This window comes from Girardinichthys multiradiatus, chromosome 7 (genome assembly GCF_021462225.1).
Source record: "Girardinichthys multiradiatus isolate DD_20200921_A chromosome 7, DD_fGirMul_XY1, whole genome shotgun sequence".
NCBI classification, from domain to species: Eukaryota; Metazoa; Chordata; class Actinopteri; order Cyprinodontiformes; family Goodeidae; genus Girardinichthys; species Girardinichthys multiradiatus.
This window is the reverse complement of record NC_061800.1, coordinates 48,610,635-48,632,184: the sequence shown is the minus strand read 5'-3', so window position 1 is coordinate 48,632,184 and position 21,550 is coordinate 48,610,635. Positions and strand designations below refer to the sequence as shown.

At 44.7% G+C, this 21,550-nt stretch overlaps 1 protein-coding gene across 3 annotated transcripts in view; it reads left to right on the top strand.

Annotated features, from left to right (window-relative positions):
- Positions 1-21,283, top strand: part of mlphb (melanophilin b) — a 45,154-nt gene extending 23,871 nt beyond the window's left edge. For 2 of the 3 annotated variants that reach the window (XM_047369977.1, XM_047369976.1), the window contains exons 9-16: positions 140-381; positions 5,501-5,584; positions 9,239-9,544; positions 11,393-11,542; positions 11,621-11,689; positions 11,965-12,013; positions 16,678-16,772; positions 20,908-21,283. In XM_047369977.1, the coding sequence (XP_047225933.1) occupies positions 140-381; positions 5,501-5,584; positions 9,239-9,544; positions 11,393-11,542; positions 11,621-11,689; positions 11,965-12,013; positions 16,678-16,772; positions 20,908-20,934 (1,022 nt within the window). In that variant the 3' untranslated portion in view covers positions 20,935-21,283. The remainder of the gene's footprint in view (positions 1-139; positions 382-5,500; positions 5,585-9,238; positions 9,545-11,392; positions 11,543-11,620; positions 11,690-11,964; positions 12,014-16,677; positions 16,773-20,907) is intronic. The other variant, XM_047369978.1, reaches the window with a different exon arrangement.
- The last annotated feature ends 267 nt before the right edge of the window (positions 21,284-21,550 follow it).

Here is a 21,550-nt window from a genome sequence, read left to right as displayed (position 1 = left end):
GAAGCTCAGAGAAATGAACCCAAAAAAAAATCCAACAGCTCCATCTCAGACTCCACAGGCCTCAGTTAGCAGGGTCAAGTTTAAAGGTCCTGGCAGAAACTTGGAAATTGGCTTTTCATGTCATCCTTTTGTTTTTTAGATGATATCGGGTATGTGGAGCACCAGACCATCCCGTCTCGCTCCATGTCCGGGCTCAGCTACTCTTCAGGTGGCAGTGGGAGCATGGGAGGTCCCAAGGGGTGCAGCAGCTACCTGCCCGGCCTCTATGACTCAGAAGCTGAAGACGACCACTGCCAGCAGTACCCAGTCTACCATCCCCATCCAGGCCCCTGCAGCCACACATCTCAGGAGAGCCTGAACTCAACAAACACAGTTCCACAGGTTTCAATTTATCTTTTCATCTTCAAACAGCAGATGAAACTGATTTGGTTGTCTAATAAATCCTTTTTCTACTGTCCGCCCCTCCAGTTTTAAGTGATTCCGCAATCGCTGAAATTAATGCAACATCAACCAATCCCCGCATTTTTTAACGCTAATGCATAATTTTGAGTTTATTGCAAATTTTCCGCAAAAATTGTCAAAATCATCGGGCTTAAGTGACTGTTAACTCCTGCCTGCAGGTGGCAGTATGTCCTACTTCTACTACACTGCTGCCTCACCCTGACTTGATGTCTGTTAAAGTCCCTGATCAAAATGGCGAGTAACAGAAAGTCACATTTACCGTCAAACATAAGCGCAAAGGACTGAGCAAAGCAGTATCCATCTATTCTCAGAGTGATGGAAAATGATGCACAGCTTGCAGTAAGGTCCTTGACCACCGAAGGAAGTCTATAATTGACTACCACTGACAACACTGACATCAACATGCCAAATAACACAAGGAGAGGGAACATCAGAGGTAACGACAGTAACTGAATCACAAGCAACTATAACCATCACAGCAGCTGAACAAAACCAAGCATGAAAGTATTTCATTGATATTGGCAAATCATTGCTTGTAACTGCATGTTGTCAAGCTAGCGATTTTATTCACATTTCAAAGTAACAATAATGCTAGACTGACGCCAGGCACGTTATCTCATTTTATATCAGTGAACAAATGTAATGAGGAAACAATATCGCCAAATTCCTTGAAATATGTCAAAAGTACTACCACATAATCGAGAAATCCTGGAGGGACTGTAAGTAACTCTGGTCCTGCCTGGTTTGGGTTTTGGGTTTTGTTCTACATGAGCATCTACAGGTCCTTCTCAAAATATTAGCATATTGTGATAAAGTTCATTATTTTCCATAATGTCATGATGAAAATTTAACATTCATATATTTTAGATTCATTGCACACTAACTGAAATATTTCAGGTCTTTTATTGTCTTAATACGGATGATTTTGGCATACAGCTCATGAAAACCCAAAATTCCTATCTCACAAAATTAGCATATCATTAAAAGGGTCTCTAAACGAGCTATGAACCTAATCATCTGAATCAACGAGTTAACTCTAAACACCTGCAAAAGATTCCTGAGGCCTTTAAAACTCCCAGCCTGGTTCATCACTCAAAACCCCAATCATGGGTAAGACTGCCGACCTGACTGCTGTCCAGAAGGCCACTATTGACACCCTCAAGCAAGAGGGTAAGACACAGAAAGACATTTCTGAACAAATAGGCTGTTCCCAGAGTGCTGTATCAAGGCACCTCAGTGGGAAGTCTGTGGGAAGGAAAAAGTGTGGCAGAAAACGCTGCACAACGAGAAGAGGTGACCGGACCCTGAGGAAGATTGTGGAGAAGGGCCGATTCCAGACCTTGGGGGACCTGCGGAAGCAGTGGACTGAGTCTGGAGTAGAAACATCCAGAGCCACCGTGTACAGGCGTGTGCAGGAAATGGGCTACAGGTGCCGCATTCCCCAGGTCAAGCCACTTTTGAACCAGAAACAGCGGCAGAAGCGCCTGACCTGGGCTACAGAGAAGCAGCACTGGACTGTTGCTCAGTGGTCCAAAGTACTTTTTTCAGATGAAAGCAAATTCTGCATGTCATTCAGAAATCAAGGTGCCAGAGTCTGGAGGAAGACTGGGGAGAAGGAAATGCCAAAATGCCAGAAGTCCAGTGTCAAGTACCCACAGTCAGTGATGGTCTGGGGTGCCGTGTCAGCTGCTGGTGTTGGTCCACTGTGTTTTATCAAGGGCAGGGTCAATGCAGCTAGCTATCAGGAGATTTTGGAGCACTTCATGCTTCCATCTGCTGAAAAGCTTTATGGAGATGAAGATTTCATTTTTCAGCACGACCTGGCACCTGCTCACAGTGCCAAAACCACTGGTAAATGGTTTACTGACCATGGTATCACTGTGCTCAATTGGCCTGCCAACTCTCCTGACCTGAACCCCATAGAGAATCTGTGGGATATTGTGAAGAGAACGTTGAGAGACTCAAGACCCAACACTCTGGATGAGCTAAAGGCCGCTATCGAAGCATCTTGGGCCTCCATAAGACCTCAGCAGTGCCACAGGCTGATTGCCTCCATGCCACGCCGCATTGAAGCAGTCATTTCTGCCAAAGGATTCCCGACCAAGTATTGAGTGCATAACTGTACATGATTATTTGAAGGTTGACGTTTTTTGTATTAAAAACACTTTTCTTTTATTGGTCGGATGAAATATGCTAATTTTGTGAGATAGGAATTTTGGGTTTTCATGAGCTGTATGCCAAAATCATCCGTATTAAGACAATAAAAGACCTGAAATATTTCAGTTAGTGTGCAATGAATCTAAAATATATGAATGTTAAATTTTAATCATGACATTATGGAAAATAATGAACTTTATCACAATATGCTAATATTTTGAGAAGGACCTGTAGAGTCTAACATGAATCAGCTTTAATGAAACATGTGCATCACATAGTGTTCATAACTCTAAGTGTTTAGAATATTTTCTCTGCACAGATTATAGAAAAATGTGTTCAACCTCATGTCCTCACATTTTTATTTCTAAAAACATTTTCATGTTTGGTGGCATTATAACCACAAACCCAAAGTGTATTTTAATTCTGATTTTATGTGACCAGAAACACAAAGTGCTGTTTAATCGGGACAATAAAGGAAAATGTTTGGTTATATTTATTTATTTTTTACAAAAAAAGTTGTAATAACTGTGACATGCATTTTAATTCAGTCCTATTTACTCCAATACCCCTAAATAAAGCAAACTACCTTCATAATCAGGAACCAGAGTCCAGCTGTGTGTCATTTAAGAAGAAAGCCAGAAGAAGTTCTGCTTACGTTTGTTTCAAACCATGAAGGAGACGCAGCAAATGTGTGGAGGAAAACCTGAACTCAACAATCCTCACTGTGAAACACAGTGGTGGCAGCATCATGCTGTGTGGCTGTTTCCCTGCCAGTGGTGCTGATGCATGAAAATCAGCAGCTGGATGGTTAAACCCAGACCTGGTTGGGTGTTCCAACAGGTTCCCAAACCCAGATCCAAAATGGTAGGAAAACATTAAGCTTCTGGAATGTTCTCCCCAAAGTTTCAACATTGACCCAATCCAACATCTGTAACTGTGGACATTATCACACAAATGTATAAATGATTAGAAATTCAGTTTGAGTTCAGCTTCTAGGTTTTACTCTGAGCTGGAAGCTTGGTTGGTGTACAGAACATCTAAAGCTGTGCAACAAGAAGAGACCCCTCATGTGACAAAAGGCTATGAAGACCTAAGCTGCTCGACAGATTTCCTTGAGTTACCAGATCATGTTGCAGACCTTTGTAAACAACACATACCAGACCTGGAAGACACAAGTATGCAGGATCATCAGTGTGACATGAAGAGAAGACAGCTGCAACATCACAGGGAGGCCTCAAGCATTACATCAGCGTCTATTCATGGGTTAGCAGGCAACTCGATCCGCTGCTGGACTCAGGGTACGTTCTGCTGCTCGGCTCATGAGAAACAGATAAACACCAGACTGTGTTCTGCAGGCCTCCTTTTAATCCTGCTGTCGGAGTGAAAACATCCTGTCCGTGTCTCAGTTCATTCAAACGTACCCAGAAATACACACAATGGTATAACAATGTAACCCAAAACATGTTCTTTACATCTGTTAAAGGCTCTGTAATTATCAAGACCTTGACAGCTAAAGGTCACTCTCCCTCTGCTGATATATTTTGACATCGTTAATTTGACCCCCAGCCGGCCAGCACACTGGAGACCGACCCAAACAGAATGCTGAGGAAAAAATCCAACTCAGACATGTGCCTGTGAGGCAGCAACGTTTCCTCAGACGACCCTTCGCACGCTGCCGCTGGAGAAATGTTGATCTGGAAGCCGTTCAAGCCCGCAAACGAAAGCAGTGATGCTAGCGTTTCAGTCCTGTTTGTTGAACAAGGAATTAGGAGGAGTCAGCAAAGACGGAGTCTGCAGCAGTTCAGGGGAACAAAATTAAACAGTGATTATATGTTTGAGTGAGAAATCAAAGGCGAATCCTGATGAAAACCACAAGAAAAACCAACAAATGACCGTGATCCTAAACAAGAAGCTGAAGCTCATTACAGGTTCCATACGCTTGGTAGATTCAACCAGTCTGGTGAAATGTATTTACCTAACATGTGTAAACTGGAATGAACTCTGGACCAGGTCTTTACCTACTGAGTTCTCCAGGTCCACAAAAAACAGACACAGACTAAAATGTCCACGATGGAAACATTCTTCTGAATGGCTGCATGAATCCGGGGTGCTGGTGATGCTTTTGTGGGATATCCAGTCTTTCAATGACCAAATGACACAAATTTCAACTAATTTACAGTTTTAGTTGGACTCCATCATGTCTATCTCCCGTTTGAGGTGTTCATGGACAGGATCTCTTGGAATCATCACAGAGAGTAGGGCGTCTGGTTTGGGAGCCTCATGGTCTCAGCTTTGCTTGTTGCAAATGATGATGCCACCACATTCTGGACCATCTGCAGAGGTTTCACCATAGACTGCACCAAGAGCTGGGTGGCATGTTGGGTCTGAGTTTTCTTATGTTTAACAATATGAAGCGACATGATAGATCCATGGAGGCAACATACACTTTAAAGGTCAGCAGGTCATCCATCATGACACCCACGTTTCTAGCTACCTTTGATGGAGCAGAGATGGGGATTGAGTTTGGATGGCGGTTGGTTGGGAAGACAAGCAGCTCAGCGTTTGCTGCTCATGACTCTGAGTGTGGTTGGATCATCATGAGAAGGTGCTGGTGGTCGACAGAGCTTCATCAGGGGCCAGTTTTGTTACGCATAGTGATTGATGTCAAACTGAAGGTTTTTTAAGGGGGTTTCCATGTCTGCTATTGTCCAGTTCTGGTAAGTATTGCTTAGGTCTTGATTCTGTGCAAAGAGGTCTTTACTGTAAACATGTTTTAACTGTATATAAAGAGTGGTGAAGCCCTCGTCTTGCATAACAGTAATTGTTTTTCAGCTTTTTGTCATTTTCTTAATTCTTTCTATGTTTTTCTGACTTTTCTTAGATAAGTGACCTAAACAGACGAATGTCAACCATTGAGACCCTCCTAAATTGCTTGGAGCAGAAGGTGAAGCCAACAAACAACAAGGTAAATTCATAATTAATCAACTATTTACCAAATCTGTGAGTCCTGGTTTTCATGGTAACAGTGACTGGCTTTAAAAATACATTCAGAGTTATAAATGTTGGACCTCTCTGTGAGCAGATGATTCTTTTCCTCTTTGGTTGATAAATATCAGGTATTATGTTCACCAAAATCCTAGTTAAATGTAATTTTTTCTCATTGTTGACATGTATAAGTGACTACAGTGCCCCCTGGTCTTTAAAGAAGGAATTATTAGCGGTACCTTCACTGTTCAGGCCCAGAATCTCTAGTGTGACTTTGTGTATCTCCATGCTCCTTCACGTTGATGCAGAAGATGGTTCATGTTTTTCTGTTAAATGCCTGTTTTTAATTATGAGACATGCTCTAAAATCATGTCTGTCTCAGCCAAACCATTTAACCAGAGAACCACAAACGATCACAGAGTTTTAGCTCCTCTGGTAATTAGTTCCTGCTCTGAGAACTAATGAGAAATGATTTGAAGACTCGTCATCCTTTATTCTCTTTTATGGTGGAGCCCACCCTAAAGCAGTCTGCTTTTAGCACATGTCCCATCCCTTTGGTAGAAAAACATCTGCACCAGATGTTGCATCTGGACTGTTTGGTGACTTATAAGTTCCAAAGCTTCACTGTGATTAATAATCAGTCTATGGATGCATAAAACACAAGTCAGTATGTCTGACTATACATTATATGCATGTTTTAATAAAAAGGCATCAGTAACTTCTTTCAGGCACCCAGGTTCTGTGTAAATAATGAAGGCGGTTCCTGTTTTATAACACAGGCCCTTTTCCACTGGCTCTTTTTGGGCTGCCCGGCTCTACTGTACTCAGCACAGAACCAGTTCTGTTTCCACGGACCCGCTGATGGCTGGGGTTCTGTCTTTAAGCCTCCAGCCGTCAGGTCGCTGTGCTGCTATTAACGTTACTGTGTGACACTGTCTCATCAAAGTAATCTGCGTGAAACAACTGGGATAATTATCTGGACCACAGTCCAGCCAGAACTTAAGGCTCAGAGGTTCTGATGTGAGGGGGTGGCAGGAGAAGCAGAGAGGAGAGACCCTGCTGTCTGGACGTTGAAGCTTCAAAGTTTGCCTGAAGAATATTTTGGAAGTTAAGAGGAACTTCTTGTCTTAGCCATGGCAATAACGAGGACCAGGACCTTAAAGCCCAGAACCGTGAACTTCTGACCGCAGTGAAGTTAGTTTTAGGTTGGATGTTGGATCTTTGTGCTCCATAGATTCAGCAGAGACTTCCTCCCGTTTGACCCAATGAAGGCAGTCTGATTACGGGCAGCTGCTCTCTGCCTGCTCCCTCCTCCTCCAGACGCTGGTTCTCTGAAGGACCATCAATAAATGTCAGAACCAAACCCGCTGTTTCATGGTGGTTTGTTTTGTGAGGAAATGTTTGTGCATCTGAACAGTTGATTTTATTTGTGATCAGCTGGTTAGGATGTTATTAACTACAGCGCCCCCTACTTGCATGTCATTCAGAAAGCTGATGTGTCCTTTTTCTTTTCTTTCAGCCTTCAGCTGATTAGTAAATAGTAAAATTGTATTTGGGTTTGACCCGCTCCGGTCATTGTGGTCCTAAATATTATTGTAGTCTTCTCCCTGCACTGCCTCTTGGAAAACCTTCTCATTTCTCCTGGTCCCACAGCCAATCAGTGAACAGCAGTCTGTTCACGTCACATGTAGTCCCTACTCTGACCCAGTCGGACCTGCTCAGGGACCAAAAAACTAGGTACCGGTACGAAAAAACAGTCCAGGTTTGTATTCCTAACCTACATTGAAGCAGGGTTAGAGGTGACCCAGATGTTGGGGATTTCATGAGAAAATTTTATTTCAGTCGTTAGAGACTTGAGGTTTGACTTGGACTTGGAAAAAATGACTTGTGAACATCTGTGGGTAAGATGGGTGAAACCACCAGTTCCTGTGCAACTACTACAGTAGATGCTTCCGTTACATCATAACATATTGAAAATTATTATAATAGAATTGATCAGATCTCGGTCACATGGAGAGAACATGAATGAGAGAAGATCAATAGAGTAGAATTCCTGAGTAAGCAAACAGTAAACCATCAGGACCCTCTTCAGTTTGCTTATCGCTGTGGAGTTGGAGTTGAAGATGCCATCATACACCTGCTTCAACAAACCCACTGTCATCTGGACAAAGCCAGCAGCACTGTGAGGATCATGTTCTTTGATTTCTCCAGAACATTTAATACAATCCAACCTGATTTGCTTTGTCAGAAACTCCAGAAGACTCAGGTGGAGGCCTCAACAATCTCCTGGATCAAAGACTACCTGACAAACAGACCACAGTTTGAGAGACTGAAGGGTTGTGAGTCTAACCAGGTAGTCAGCAGCACAGGAGCACCACAGGGGACGGTACTCTCACCATTCCTTTTCACTCTGTACACCTCAGACTTCCAGTACAAGACAGACTCCTGTCATCTGCAGAAATACTCAGATGATTCTGCAGTCGTGGGGTTCTCACCGGGTACTCCAGCTTCCTCCCACAGTCCAAAGACATGCCTGTTAGGTTAATTGGTCACTCTAAATTGCCCTTAGGTGTATGAATGAGTGTGTGTGTGGTTGTTTGTGTGTTGCCCTGCGATGGACTGGCGACCTGTCCAGGGTGTACCTGCCTCTTGCCTGTAGACTGCTGGAGATAGGCACCAGCTTCCCCATGACCTACTATGGAATAAGTGGTAGAAAATGACTGACTGAATTGAATGTCATATTGTCTCATATCTCATACTGTATTATATGGTTCTGTATTATAGAAAATTGCATTGTATCGTATTTAAATCTCGATTTACTGTTTGTTTTGTTCTGTATTTTTTTTATCAGTATGAATTTGATTTAATAAAAAATCTGACATGTGAGATATGATGTCTAGGTAAAGATTTTATTTGTGGTTACGTGGTTTTTTTATTGTATTTTTTATTTCATTGTGCTTTTATGTTTTTAACTTAATTTATTTAAATGTATTTTTAATTAATTTGTTTTATTTTTTTTATAATTTAGTTTTATTTTATTTAATAAATTAATTTTAATTTAACTTTATTTATTTTGTTGTAATTGTTTTATTTTATTTATTCATTCATTCATTCATCTTCTATACCGCTTCTTCCATAGTGGGTCACGGGGGCAGCTGGTGCCGATCTCCAGCAGTCCGGGGCGAGAGGCGGGGTCACCCTGGACAGGTCACCTTCCCTCACAGGGCAACAGTGCTACCGACTACGCCACCATGCAGCCCTATTTATGCATTTCGTTTCATTTTATTTATTTTTCAGTTTTACTTTAATTATTTGGTTGGAATTTTTAATTTTATTTTAAATGTGTTGTTGTATAAACACAACACAGTTCTAAAACCATGATGTGAAACCTAAAAAGCTGATAAAGGCTCCTCACACTGAGGTCACTGAAATACATTTTATGGATTGTTGCTCTGGGTTTTTTTATTTTGCAGCATAAATCTTATGATTTACATTGTTTTACATTTTTATATAAAAATGAGTTAAACCAAGGAATAAACTGATGTTTTAAATGCATGTATTTCATTAGTTTAAAGTTAAATGTCTGAAAACCCAGAATTTTTCCTGAAATGTTATCTCTGCTCTTGTTCTACAGGACAACAGAACTTCGACCCCACAGAGCTCCTCTCCTCTTCGTCCTCCTCAGCGGGAGGAAGTGGACCTCGAAGAACAGCAGCTCAGACAAAAGCTGCACGAGTTGACGGACAACATCAGCGATCAAAGCTTAACTTCTGATGAAGATGAGTCTGACAGGCCTCATTCTTCCCAAGAAATCCCAGCCTGGCGGAGTCCTCAGTGGGACCCCAGGCCTTCCAGGATCCCCACCAGGCCCACATCCAGAACGAGCATCACCAGTTCCAGACTGGAAGAGGAGCTGTCTCTGCAGTGTGACTCTCTGAAGGTATGCAGGCATTTGGCAGCGGTAAAATCTGCAGACAGAAGGATCCAAATCTACAGTAAGTTTGGTTGCGAGCAGAAGGAAGGAAACATAGAAAATATCTAGCATCCTTCATTCTGCAGCCTCTAAAACCATCATGGCTCATGAAATTCCTCACCATCCCCATTGGAATCCAGTCATAAAGCAAATCTCACACCAGTCGTGTTTACTTTCCCAGTTTTTTCATAAAGAACTGAGAAGAAATGGTTCATCTGAAATGTAACAAGAAAATGTAAACAGTGAAATGTTCTGGTTCCACCATCCCAGTAAAACCAGTTGTAGGACAAATGATGGGAAACAATGGTTCAGAACCCTTCCTTGCAGCTTGGTCCAAATATAAACTAAGTGCCAAAAAGTCTTTTTAAGACTGAAGATATTTTAATTCTCAAATGTCTAACTGGTGAAACATTAAATTTACCAAGACACAATAATAATATACATAATAATGCTGCATGGTGGCGCAGTTGGTAGCACTGTTGCCTTGCAGCAAGAAGGTCCTGGGTTCGATTCCCGGGCAGGGGTCTTTCTGCATGGAGTTTGCATGTTCTCCCCGTGCATGCGTGGGTTCTCACCAGGTACTCCGCCTGTTTGGTAACTCTAAATTGCCCTTAGGTGTATGAATGAGTGTGCTTTGTGTTTGTGTGTTGCCCTGCGATGGACTGGCGACTTGTCCAGGGTGAACCCCGCATCTCGCCCATAGACTGCTGGAGATAGGCACCAGCTCCCCACGCCCCACTATGGAATAAGCGGTAGAAAATGACTGACATAATAATGCCAAATTTATTGGGTCATCCCTCTAAATCATGGGATCCAGATGTTCCTGTCACTTCCATGGTCACAAATGTTTATCCAGAATCCCGGCATGTGGATCACTTCTACTAACACTGGTGAAAGAATGGGTCGCTCTCAGAAGCTCTGAACTCCAGTGTGGTACCATGAAAAGATGCCATCTACACAGTTGGTCCAGTTATAAAATGAACCCCATTTTAGCCTAATATTAAGTGTTAGTGGTATTAGAACAAATAAACGGCAGCAACTCAGCCCTGAAGTGTCGGGACAGGCGAAATCACAGAGTGGGGTGAGTTCTCTGGAAAATCTCTGGAGTTATCTAGGAATCCAGTGGACCAGCCTGGGTTTGGCAGCAACCAGGAGAACAGCACTTTCTGAACTGGAAAGTTTGGTGGAGGGAGGATTATGGTGTGGTGCTGTTTGTCAGGGGTTGGGCTTGGCCAACATTCCCATAAACACACCCCTACATCTCCCAGAAAGACGCCCCAGAAGAGTTGGTTTTTAAGTGCGTGCAGGCCAATGAGTGAGGACTTTTGGCAGTATAATTTATGTTGCAGCAGCTTATAAATGCCAGTCTCATCCTCAACATGTCATGTTTACTGGGCCGACACCAGTCTGTTGTCAGTAGATGTCATGTGACGCTGCAGTGGAAGAATCCGGGTAAAATAAGCAGCTTTTCTTGGGCTGATCAGTCACTGCTAACTGAGCCATTCAGGCCAAGCATTTCAAACAGAAGCAACAAACTTCATGTGAATCTGTAGTCAGAGGAGCCTGTATGTAAAGATTTGATCCTGTAAAGAAAAATGTATTCAACTTGTGTCGCCTCTTTTTAGTTTTAAAAGTATTTGTTGATTCAAACGCTTCAATAAAAACAATTCAGTGAGAACTTCAGTCTTCAGCTGATGAAACCCAATGAAGTTCCTGTCTGCCTGACTTCAGCGCAGAAAGCATTTTCTAAAACGCTCACATCTCTCTCTCATGTTATTATCGTCATGTATCCAATCCATGACATGTCTTCTTCAGGCAGACTGTCTGTCAGAGAGCCCTGAGAGGAAGGAGCGCCCCCTACAGGAGCCATCGATAACGAGCTTCAGAGGCTCCACAGCTTTACTGGTTGAGCTGGAGGACAAAGTAGCTCAGGCTGCTGCCAACGTCCAGAGCGCCCAGAGTCAGGTCAGGATGAAGCAAGTAGCAGGAGGAGCTCAGCAGGGATTCAAATCTGGATCTTCTAGTGAAACATTTTCTCCTTAGGTGTCTTACATAGAGAACCGAATCGCTGCTCTGAATGCTGCTGGGATGCCAGCAGACAGACGAAGGAAGGTAATGATTTTTCATTAAAGGTTTCATTTCATTCACAAAGTCAGGGCTGTTCTGAAATATTACCTCACATGTTTGTTCATAGGATAAATAATCAGTGTGTATTTAGAGAGGCAACTCTACTCAGACCAACTGATTCAACTACTGAGTTCTGTTCATTTGTTTGGTTCCAAGCTTCTGATCTTTTCTCTGCTCTGAGCCTTTGATGGAAGTATGCAGCAAGGAGCCAGAAGAAGCTTCTTCTCTGACATTTGGTCTTTTTGTGTATCTGTTTGCAGTCAGCGATCCCGGTTCAAGCTCGGAGGCTCTCCCACAACTTCCCCACAAGTAAGAGCTGACGCTGCACGCTCCCCAGAGTCATCCAAATGACTCACCAGCTTAACCTCGTTAAACTCGGGCAACATGATGATCTGGTTTGTGAGCCGGAGAACAATGTTTCCCATTGAGTCGTGGTTCTTATTTTTCCCTGCTGGAGAGAACAGACCTGGATTCTCTGATCTGGAAAACTGTATTCCTCAGGATTAAGATTGTAACTCATGTTATTTCTGTGATCAATGCAATGGAGAACACCTTCCAGAACAGAAATCATGGCTCTCTTCAATGCTGCAGATTTGTCCTTTACCTCCAGGAAGCCTGGAGGTTTGGGAGTGGGTTAAGATTTAGGATTTTTGCACGGTAAGAAGTCCTGGGTTCAGATCCCGACCTGAGGTCTTCTCCAGGCAAATACATTCAGTCTGTTTTTCAATACCAAAGATTTGCTGTATTTATAATTTCTTGTGTCATGTACAGCACCTTTCAAAAGTATTCACCCCCCTTGGCATTTTTCATGTTTTCTTGCCTCAGAACCGGGAGTTAAAATGGATGTTTGAGAGTTGTCAACATTTCATTTACCGAACTCTTCCCAGGCCCGAGTTTTTGCCTCTGCCACAGCCCGGGCCGCAGCACGCTTGGCCTCACGGTACCCGTCAGCCGCCTCAGGAGTCCCACAAGCCAACCACAGCCGATAGGACTCCTTCTTCATCTTAACAGCATCCCTTACTGCCGGTGTCCACCACCGGGTTCCGGGATTGCCGCCACGACAGGCACCGCTAGACCTTACGGCCGCAGCTATGGGCAGCAGCATCGACAATAGATGCGGAGAACATGGTCCACTCGGACTCTATGTCTCCAACATCCCCCGGGATCTGGTCGAAGCTCTCCCGGAGGTGGGAGTTGAATACATCCCTGGCCGAGGGCTCCGCCAGGCGTTCCCAGCAGACCCTCACTATGCGCTTGGGCCTGCCAAGTCTGTCCGGCTTTCTCCTCCTCCAGCGGATCCAACTCACCACCAGGTGGTGATCAGTGGACAGCTCAGCCCCTCTCTTCACCCGAGTGTCCAAAACATGCTGCCGAAGGTCTGATGATACGACAACAAGTCGATCATCAACCTCCTGCCTAGGGTGTCCTGGTGCCAAGTGCACTGATGGACACCCTTATGTTTGAACATGGTGTTCATTATGGACAATCCGTGACTAGCACAGAAGTCCAATAACAAAACACCACTCGGATTCAGATCTGGGAGGCCATTCCTCCCGATCACGCCTCTCCAGGTGTCACTGTCGTTCCTCACGTGGGCGTTGAAGTCCCCCAGCAGAATAATGGAGTCCCCGGGAGGGGCACTATCCAGCACCCCCGACAGGGACGCCAAGAAGGCCGGGTACTCTGCACTACCACTCGGCCCGTAGGCTGAAAAGATAGTCAGAGACCTCTCCCCAACCCGAAGGCGCAGGGATACGACCCTCTCATCCACTGGGGTAAACCCCAACACGAGACGGCTGAGCTGGGGGGCAACAAGCAAACCCACACCAGCCCGCCGCCTCTCCCCGTGGGCCACTCCAGAGTGGCGAGCCCGACTATTTCTAGTCGATATCTCTCGACCTCCCGCACAAGCTCAGGCTCCTTCCCCCCCAGCGCGGTGACATTCCAAGTCCCTAGAGCCAGCCTAAGCATCCGGGGATCGGGCCGCTGAGGTCTCCACCTTCGTCCGCCACCCAATCCTCTTTGCACCGGTCCCTCACGGTTCCCCCTGCAGGTGGTGGGCCCACTGGGGGATGGCCTCGCGTCTCTCGTTCGGGCTTGGCCCGGCCGGGTCCCGCGAGGAGCAACCCGGCCACCAGGCGCTCTCCGACGAGTCCCGACCCCAGGCCTGGCTCCATGGTGGGACCCCGGCTCCGCCGTACCGGGCGACGTCGCGTGCCTCGATATTTTGTTATTCATGAGGGATTCTTGAACCACTCTTTGTCTGACCCATCACCTAGAGCCTGTTTGCCATGGGAGACCCTACCAGGGGCATTTAGGCCCCAGACAACATAGCCTCTAGGGTCATTTGAGTACTCAAACCCCTCCACCACGTTAAGGTGATGGTTCAAGGAGGGGAAGAGTTCGGGGAGGCACTGGAGAAGGACTACCGGTTGGCCTCGAAGCGATTCTGGCAAACCGTCCGGCGCCTCAGGAGGGGGAAGCAGTGCTTCGCCAACACTGTTTATAGTGGGGGCAGGAGACTGCTGACCTCGACTGAGGACATTATCGGGCGGTGGAAGGAGTACTTCGAGGATCTCCTCAATCCTACCATCACGCATTCCGTGGTGGAAACAGAGGCTGGGGACTCGGGGTTGGACTCTTTCATCACCCACGCTGAAGTCACAGAGGTGGTTAAAAAGCTCCACGGTGGCAAGGCTTCGGGGGTGGATGAGATCCGCCCTGAGTACCTCAAGTCTCTGGATGTTGTGGGGCTGTCATGGTTGACACGCCTCTTCAACATTGCGTGGCGGTCGGGGACAGTGCCTCTGGACTGGCAGACTGGGGTGGTGGTCCCCCTTTACAAGAAGGGGGACCGCAGGGTGTGTTCCAACTACAGGGGGATCACACTCCTCAGCCTCCCTGGTAAGGCCTACGCCAGGGTATTGGAGAGGAGAGTCCGACCGATAGTCGAACCTCGGCTTCAGGAGGAACAGTGTGGTTTTCGTCCCAGCCGTGGAACACTGGACCAGCTCTATACCCTCTACAGGGTACTCGAGGGTTCATGGGAGTTTGCCCAACCGGTCAACATGTGTTTTGTGGACTTGGAGAAGGCATTCGACTGTGTCCCTCGTGATGCCCTGTGCGGTGTGCTCCAGGAGTATGGAATCAGGGGCCCTTTACTAGGGGCCATCCGGTCCCTGTACGAGCGGAGCAGGAGTTTGGTCCGCATTGCTGGCACTAAGTCGGACCTGTTCCCAGTGCATGTTGGACTCCGGCAGGGCTGCCCTTTGTCACCGGTCCTGTTCATAACTTTTATGGACAGGATTTCTAGGCGCAGCCAAGGGCCAGAGGGGGTCTGGTTTGGGGACCAGTGGATTTCGTTTCTTCTTTTTGCAGATGACGTGGTCCTGCTGGCCCCCTCTAGCCAAGACCTACAGCATGCGCTGTGGCGGTTCGCAGCCGAGTGTGAAGCGGCTGGGATGAAGATCAGCTCCTCCAAGTCCGAGGCCATGGTACTCGACCGGAAAAGGGTGGCTTGTCCTCTTCAGGTGGAGGAGTTTAAGTATCTCGGGGTCTTGTTCACGAGTGAGGGAAGAATGGAGCGGGAGATCGACAGACGGATCGGTGCGGCTGCCACAGTAATGGGGGCGCTGTGCCGGTCCGTTGTGGTGAAGAGAGAGCTGAGCCGAAAAACAAAGCTCTCAATTTACTGGTCGGTCTACGTTCCTACCCTCACCTATGGACATGAACTTTGGGTCATGACCGAAAGAACGAGATCCCGGATACAAGCGGCTGAAATGAGCTTCCTCCGTAGGGAGGCCGGGCACTCCCATAGAGATAGGGTGAGGATTGAGGTCTGGACTTTGACTAGGCCATTCCAACAGATTTAAATGTTTCTCCTTAAACCACTGGAGTGTTGCTTTGGCAGTATGCTTTAGGTCATTGTCCTGCTGGAAGGTGAACTTCCATCCCAGCCTCAAATCAAAGACTGATCCAGGTTTTGCTCCAGAACATCCCTGTATTTAGGACCATCCATCTTTCCCGCGACTCGGACCAGTTTCCCAGTCCCTCCTGCTGAAAAACATCCCCCAGCATGATACTGCCACCACCATTTTTCACTGTGGGGATGGTGTTCTTGGGATGATGGGCGTTGCCCACATGCCTTTTGGCAAACTCGAACGTGCTTTCTTATTTTTAACACCAAGTAATAACTTTTTCTGACCACGCTTTCATTAAGCCCAGCTCTATGGGCTTCATTTCACTAATTATGGGACTTTTGAAGGTAATTGGTTGCACCAGAACCTTTTAGGGGCTTCATAGCAAAGGGGTTGAATACATTTGCACATGCTAATTTTCTTAGTTTTGTTTTTATTTGTTTTTTACAATTTTTTCCTCATTTTATTTCACCAGTTTTAACTATTTTGTGCAGAACTGTCACATAAAACAAGATTAAATTATAGGTTAGAATGTACCAAAATAGGTCAAAAAGCCAGGGGAGGTGAATACTTTTGCAAGGCACTTTGCTCTTTAAAGTTCTCAGAATTCGATCCTCTGTTCTGATGGTGGTAAATGAGCAGGATGATTAGAACTCCATCTCTAACTTTCATTATTTTCGCTTCCAAGCAGCCGGAGCTGAAAGTGATCTCAGAATTTGGTCTCAATCAGCAGTTCTAAAGGTCTGGACGTTATTTTCAGTCCATTTTTAGGCCTAGATGTGAAACAGATCCAACATTTTGAGGGTTGAACGACTCTCTTACAGATATTTGCATCCCAAATAAAATGTTCCTGAGGTCTTTCAGGAATTTGCAGAATCCTGATAGAACAATGTAATCCTGGCAGGTATGATCACAGTCTGATCTGGTTCTAAACATTCCTTCAGTCCCGAACTTTGAGATAGAACTCTGCAGAGAGCAGTGGATTATTTTTACTCTGCTGTGGAGCCACACAGGCAGCAGAACATGCATTAACCATGTGGTTGGTGATGTCTCCAGACCAGGTGGACATGTTTGTGAGGAACTCCCTCTACAGGGGCTCCCTGACTCAGAGGAACCCTGTGGCAAAGCCCAAAGGCAGGGCTCCCTCTGCGGTAGGAGGCCACTCTGTGGTGCCGGGCGACACGAAGGGTTCACTTCTAACATGACACAGCTGCTATTTGGGGAAAATAATAAGATCTGTGAAGCAAACCTTCAGAATTTCTTCAGTCAGCAGAGCTTTTAGATGTTATAAGTTATGGGGTTTTTTCTGCAGTTTGATGAGAACATTGATTCCAGATCCAGGAAGTACATTTTTACCTCTCTGGGCCTCCAACGTTCTGAACAGCTTAGTGTTTTGATGTTAAAGGGATTGTTTTGAATTGGGGTTGTGGAATGATCCCAGTCTGGACAATCAGAAACCTTCTGATGGAGGATAAAAGCAGGGCAGATTTTCTGAAAAAGAAACATCATTTCCAGAACCTCTCTGGAGGTGGAGGCCTGGTCATGTTTTTGAGTATTACGGTTGCTGGTCTTTCACAGTTCACACCTGACCCAGATGCAAGGTCCTGGTGTTTGGACCTCATCTTTTCATCCTAAATGATAGTCAAATCTAATAGGACGACATGCCTTGATGTTTCTGAGAGGATAATGATGACTGGCCCATTAGTGGTCACAGTGATGGCTCCTGGGAGTTTTAGCTGTCAGTAGATGTGTTGAAGATAAGGGCTGCATGGTTGATGATGCCAGCTTGAATACAGAATGTCAAATGTCAATCAGCACCACTTCGCCTTGGAGCACTGAGGAACAGCTGATCATCTGACCTGACAGAAGGGTGTCTGAGGGTAGAGCAGCTCAGCAGGGGAGGTGCTCATATTTACTCGTGCAAGTTCAAAGACGCACTGCAGCGTTTTGTACCCTCTGAAGCTGAACCACTAACCCCTACATAATGTGCATTCAAGGCAGGTGGTGACAAAGGCATGAATTAAGATCTCTAAGTGCGTCTGAGAATGAATTAGTTTTATTTTAGCCAACTACCTCAGATGATAAAAGCTGGATCTGCCCTGATCTCAGGATCAAGTTTAAGCTCCTTGTCCACTTCAATCCAAGGATTAGTGATGGTTGTCTAAGTGCAGTCAGTCAGGGGTCCTACACTCACCGGCCACTTTATTAGGTACACCTTGCTAGTACCGGGTTGGACCCCCTTTTGCCTTCAGAACTGCCTTAATCCTTGGTGGCATAGATTCAACAAGGTACTGGAAACATTCCTCAGAGTTTGGTCCATATTGACATGATAGCATCACACAGATGCTGCAGATTTGTCGGCTGCATCCATGATGTGAATCTCCTGTTCCACCACATCCTAAAGCTGCTCTATTGGATTGAGATCTGGTGACTATGAAGACCATTTGAGTCCAGTGAACTCATTGTTATGTTCAAGAAACCAGTCTGAGATGATTCGTGCTTCATGACATAGTGGGTTATCCTGCTGGAAGTAACCATCAGAAGATGGTTACACTGTGGTCATAAAGGGATGGACATGGTCAGCAACAATACTCAGGTAGACTGTGGCGTTGAAACTATGCTCAGTTGGTACTAAGGGGCCCAAAGTGTGCCAAGAAAATATCCCTCACACCATTACACCACCACCACCAGCCTGAACCGTTGATACAAGGCAGGATGGATCCATGCTTTCATGATGTTGATACCAAATTCTGACCCGACCATCCGAATGTTGCAGCAGAAATCAAGACTCATCAGACCAGGCAACGTTTTTCCAATCTTCTATTGTCCAGTTTTGGTGAGTCTGTGTGAATTGTAGCCTCAGTTTCCTGTTCTTAGCTGACAGGAGTGGTACCCGGTGTGGTCTTCTGCTGCTGTAGCCCATCCACCTCAAGGTTCAACGTGTTGTGTGTTCAGAGATGCTCTTCTGCATGCCTTGGTTGTAACGAGAGGTTATTTGAGTTACTGTTGCCTTTCTATCAGCTCAAACCAGTCTGGCCATTCTCCTCTGACCTCTGGCATCAACAAGGCATTTGCGCCACAGAACTGGATCACTGGATATTTTCTCTTTTTCGGACCATTCTCTGTAAACCCTAGAGATGGTAGTGGGTTAAAATCCCAGTAGATCAGCAGTTTCTGAAATACTCAGACCAGCCTGTCTGGCACCAACAACCATGCTACGTTCAAAGTCACTTAAACCACCTTTCTTCCCCATTCTGATGCTCGGTGTGAACTGCAGCAGATCGTCTGGACCATGTCTACATGTCTAAATGCAATGAGTTGCTGCCATGTGATTGGCTGATTAGAAATCTGCGTTAACGAGCAGTTGGACAGGTGTACCTAATAAAGTGGCCAGTGAGTGTATCTCTACAGAGAAGGTTTCAGCTGTGCTACCAAAAACCATGACTTCAGTTTTATTTTGCTTGAGTCTGAGGAAGTTGAGAGCCATCCGGGCCTTAATATCCTCAACACACTGGTTCAGTGATGTAGCACAAAATACATTTTTCTTTCTTGGAGAGGGTGAGTGTCGTCTGTGTACGGTGGAAGGACATACCATGTTTTCTTTGTATGGAGCCAAGCAAATAAAGAGAGAAGTGAAGGGGCCCTAAAATTGAGCCCTGTGGGACACCACACAAGGTTTGACTTCCAGGCTTCTCCAGACGTCAGGCTTGGTAATGCTTCTGGTGTCTTCTATTTGTTTTAGATGGCATTAGAAAGTCATCAATGTTCTCATCTAACTGTCAGCCAGAAAGAGCTGATTAAAGTTTAATTGGAGGACAACAATGTTCCCCTCAGGGTCAGGGAGTGGAGTTAGAAATGAGCTCTTCATCATGTCGGGGCCTTCAATGCTTCTTCTCAGAGATCTGATAATTAAAGACCAATCAGGGTTCTCCTGGGATTTGATTTTCTTTTCCACTTCATTCACTTTCATGGTTTCAATCCGTCAGCTCTTTTCTCTCATTAATAAAGATGTAAGGCCACCGTGAGTGAGCCAGGATACCCCCATGGTACACACAGACCCTCTGAGTCTGGGTCATCTACAGGCTCATCTGTACAAGAAGACTTCAGCGGCCCATCAGATAGCGACAGTTCTGTGAGAGTCCAGAAATAACAACTGTTTGCTCATCTAAAACACAATGAAGGAGGGGGGCAGAGAGAGTGATCAGAGATTCTTCAGAGCTGTGGGTTTACAGAGCGCTGAAAGTTCTGAAGGGTCAATGATCGCCACACGACCTACAGAACCACATCTAGATGTAAAAGAAACAGAAGCTCAGACATCTACTAGACCGAAGAATAATAGAAGTGATAGAAAAGATAAAGAGACACAGCGAGACAGTGGTGAGGTGTGAGGTAGTAGCAGAAGGGTCGTAGGTCAGGTTGGGATTTCATCAGAACAAACAGCAGTTAACAGAACTTTAGGCGCCAGTGGGTCCAAAAAACAACTGGAAATCAATTAATTATATTTGGACACAACAAATCTAAACAAATGTTTAAAAACCTCAAAGACTATTCAAATCATTTCAAATACAAACAGAAAATTAATAAAAAAATGATCTACGTCGTGATTTATGATTTTCACGTTTTATACATACATTTTTATCTATTATTTATTAGCTTTTTGGGTCTTTTATCCTGTAGAAAACTAGAATTATTATTAAACAAATCTGCAATTAATTATTTATTACAATACATAACTAAGTTAGGTGATCTGTTTTAATGTTTCACAAATGAATGTATATTCATTGGTTTTTATTATACTTTTTCTTATTCTGTAAGAAAAGTAGGACAATCCTGTAATATTTAAATTTCATCAAACGTCGTCCACATGAGTGCTCATAGCAACACTGAAGAAGAATCTAAAAACTCATTATAATTCAATGGTTTTACCGTTTTTAAGTTTAATTTGCTTCCTGTGTTTCTGCTTCCTTATTCAGACAAATGCAGAGAAATCTTTGGACTAAATGTGCGTTTCTATAACTTTAATCACCTTCAGATCTTTCACTTCCAACCGGTTTCACTCAACACCTAACATCTATTTCTTTATTTTTGGGGAAAGTGCCTCTGAAACCTGCTGTTTTCCTCCTTCCTGTCTGATCACCATGCCATTCCTTACCTGTTAGCTTTCTTGACCTGGAAGTGATGTCATCAGCAGGTCAGCATGCTGATCTGATCCAACAAGCTAACTGGTGCTGATTATTCCTCAGTAACTGTCCTGGTCTCTCTGTGTGTTCTTGTCTCCTGTGATAGAAACTGGTCATGACGCAGGACTCATGAGGAGGAGGCTGAGCATCATGTGACCTTCACCATTTCAGTCAGAGGTTTGACAGATTGTCAGTAGATGGATGGACCATCCCAGAGGAACCAGCCTCCTGCCATATTTTTATTAATCGGGTCATATTTATTTAGTTTAAGGGTTTAATCTGAACCAAGCAGGAATTAATCTGTAACCACAGCGATTTGAGGGCAAAACGAGATGTTTGCTTCTGATGGATCTTCAATTTTGAGATGTTAGTGATAAAACACCTGCCTCCCTTTCAAGGAAACTCTTTTGAAGTGAAGTTTTGTTCATTTGTGACTCGTTTGTCTTTTGATTAAACTCTGTTAGAACTTGGAGATGAAACCACGTTTGAACTTTGGAAATGTTTCCATTCTCCAGTTTCTGTTTCTCCTCCTGCTTTGTGAGATCTGACCTTAGGTTCAAGAGTTTAATGATTTTTATTCTCATACAAGCTCACATTTACATGTTAAGGTATGAAATTCGGACTCAGGTCCCGGTTAAGAAGCCTAATACTTAAGTTAAAAAAACTAAGTATAACAAGCAAAACTAAATCTAACAATAAATAGCAATCAGTACAAATATATATGGAGCGATTATCAAAAATAAATAAAT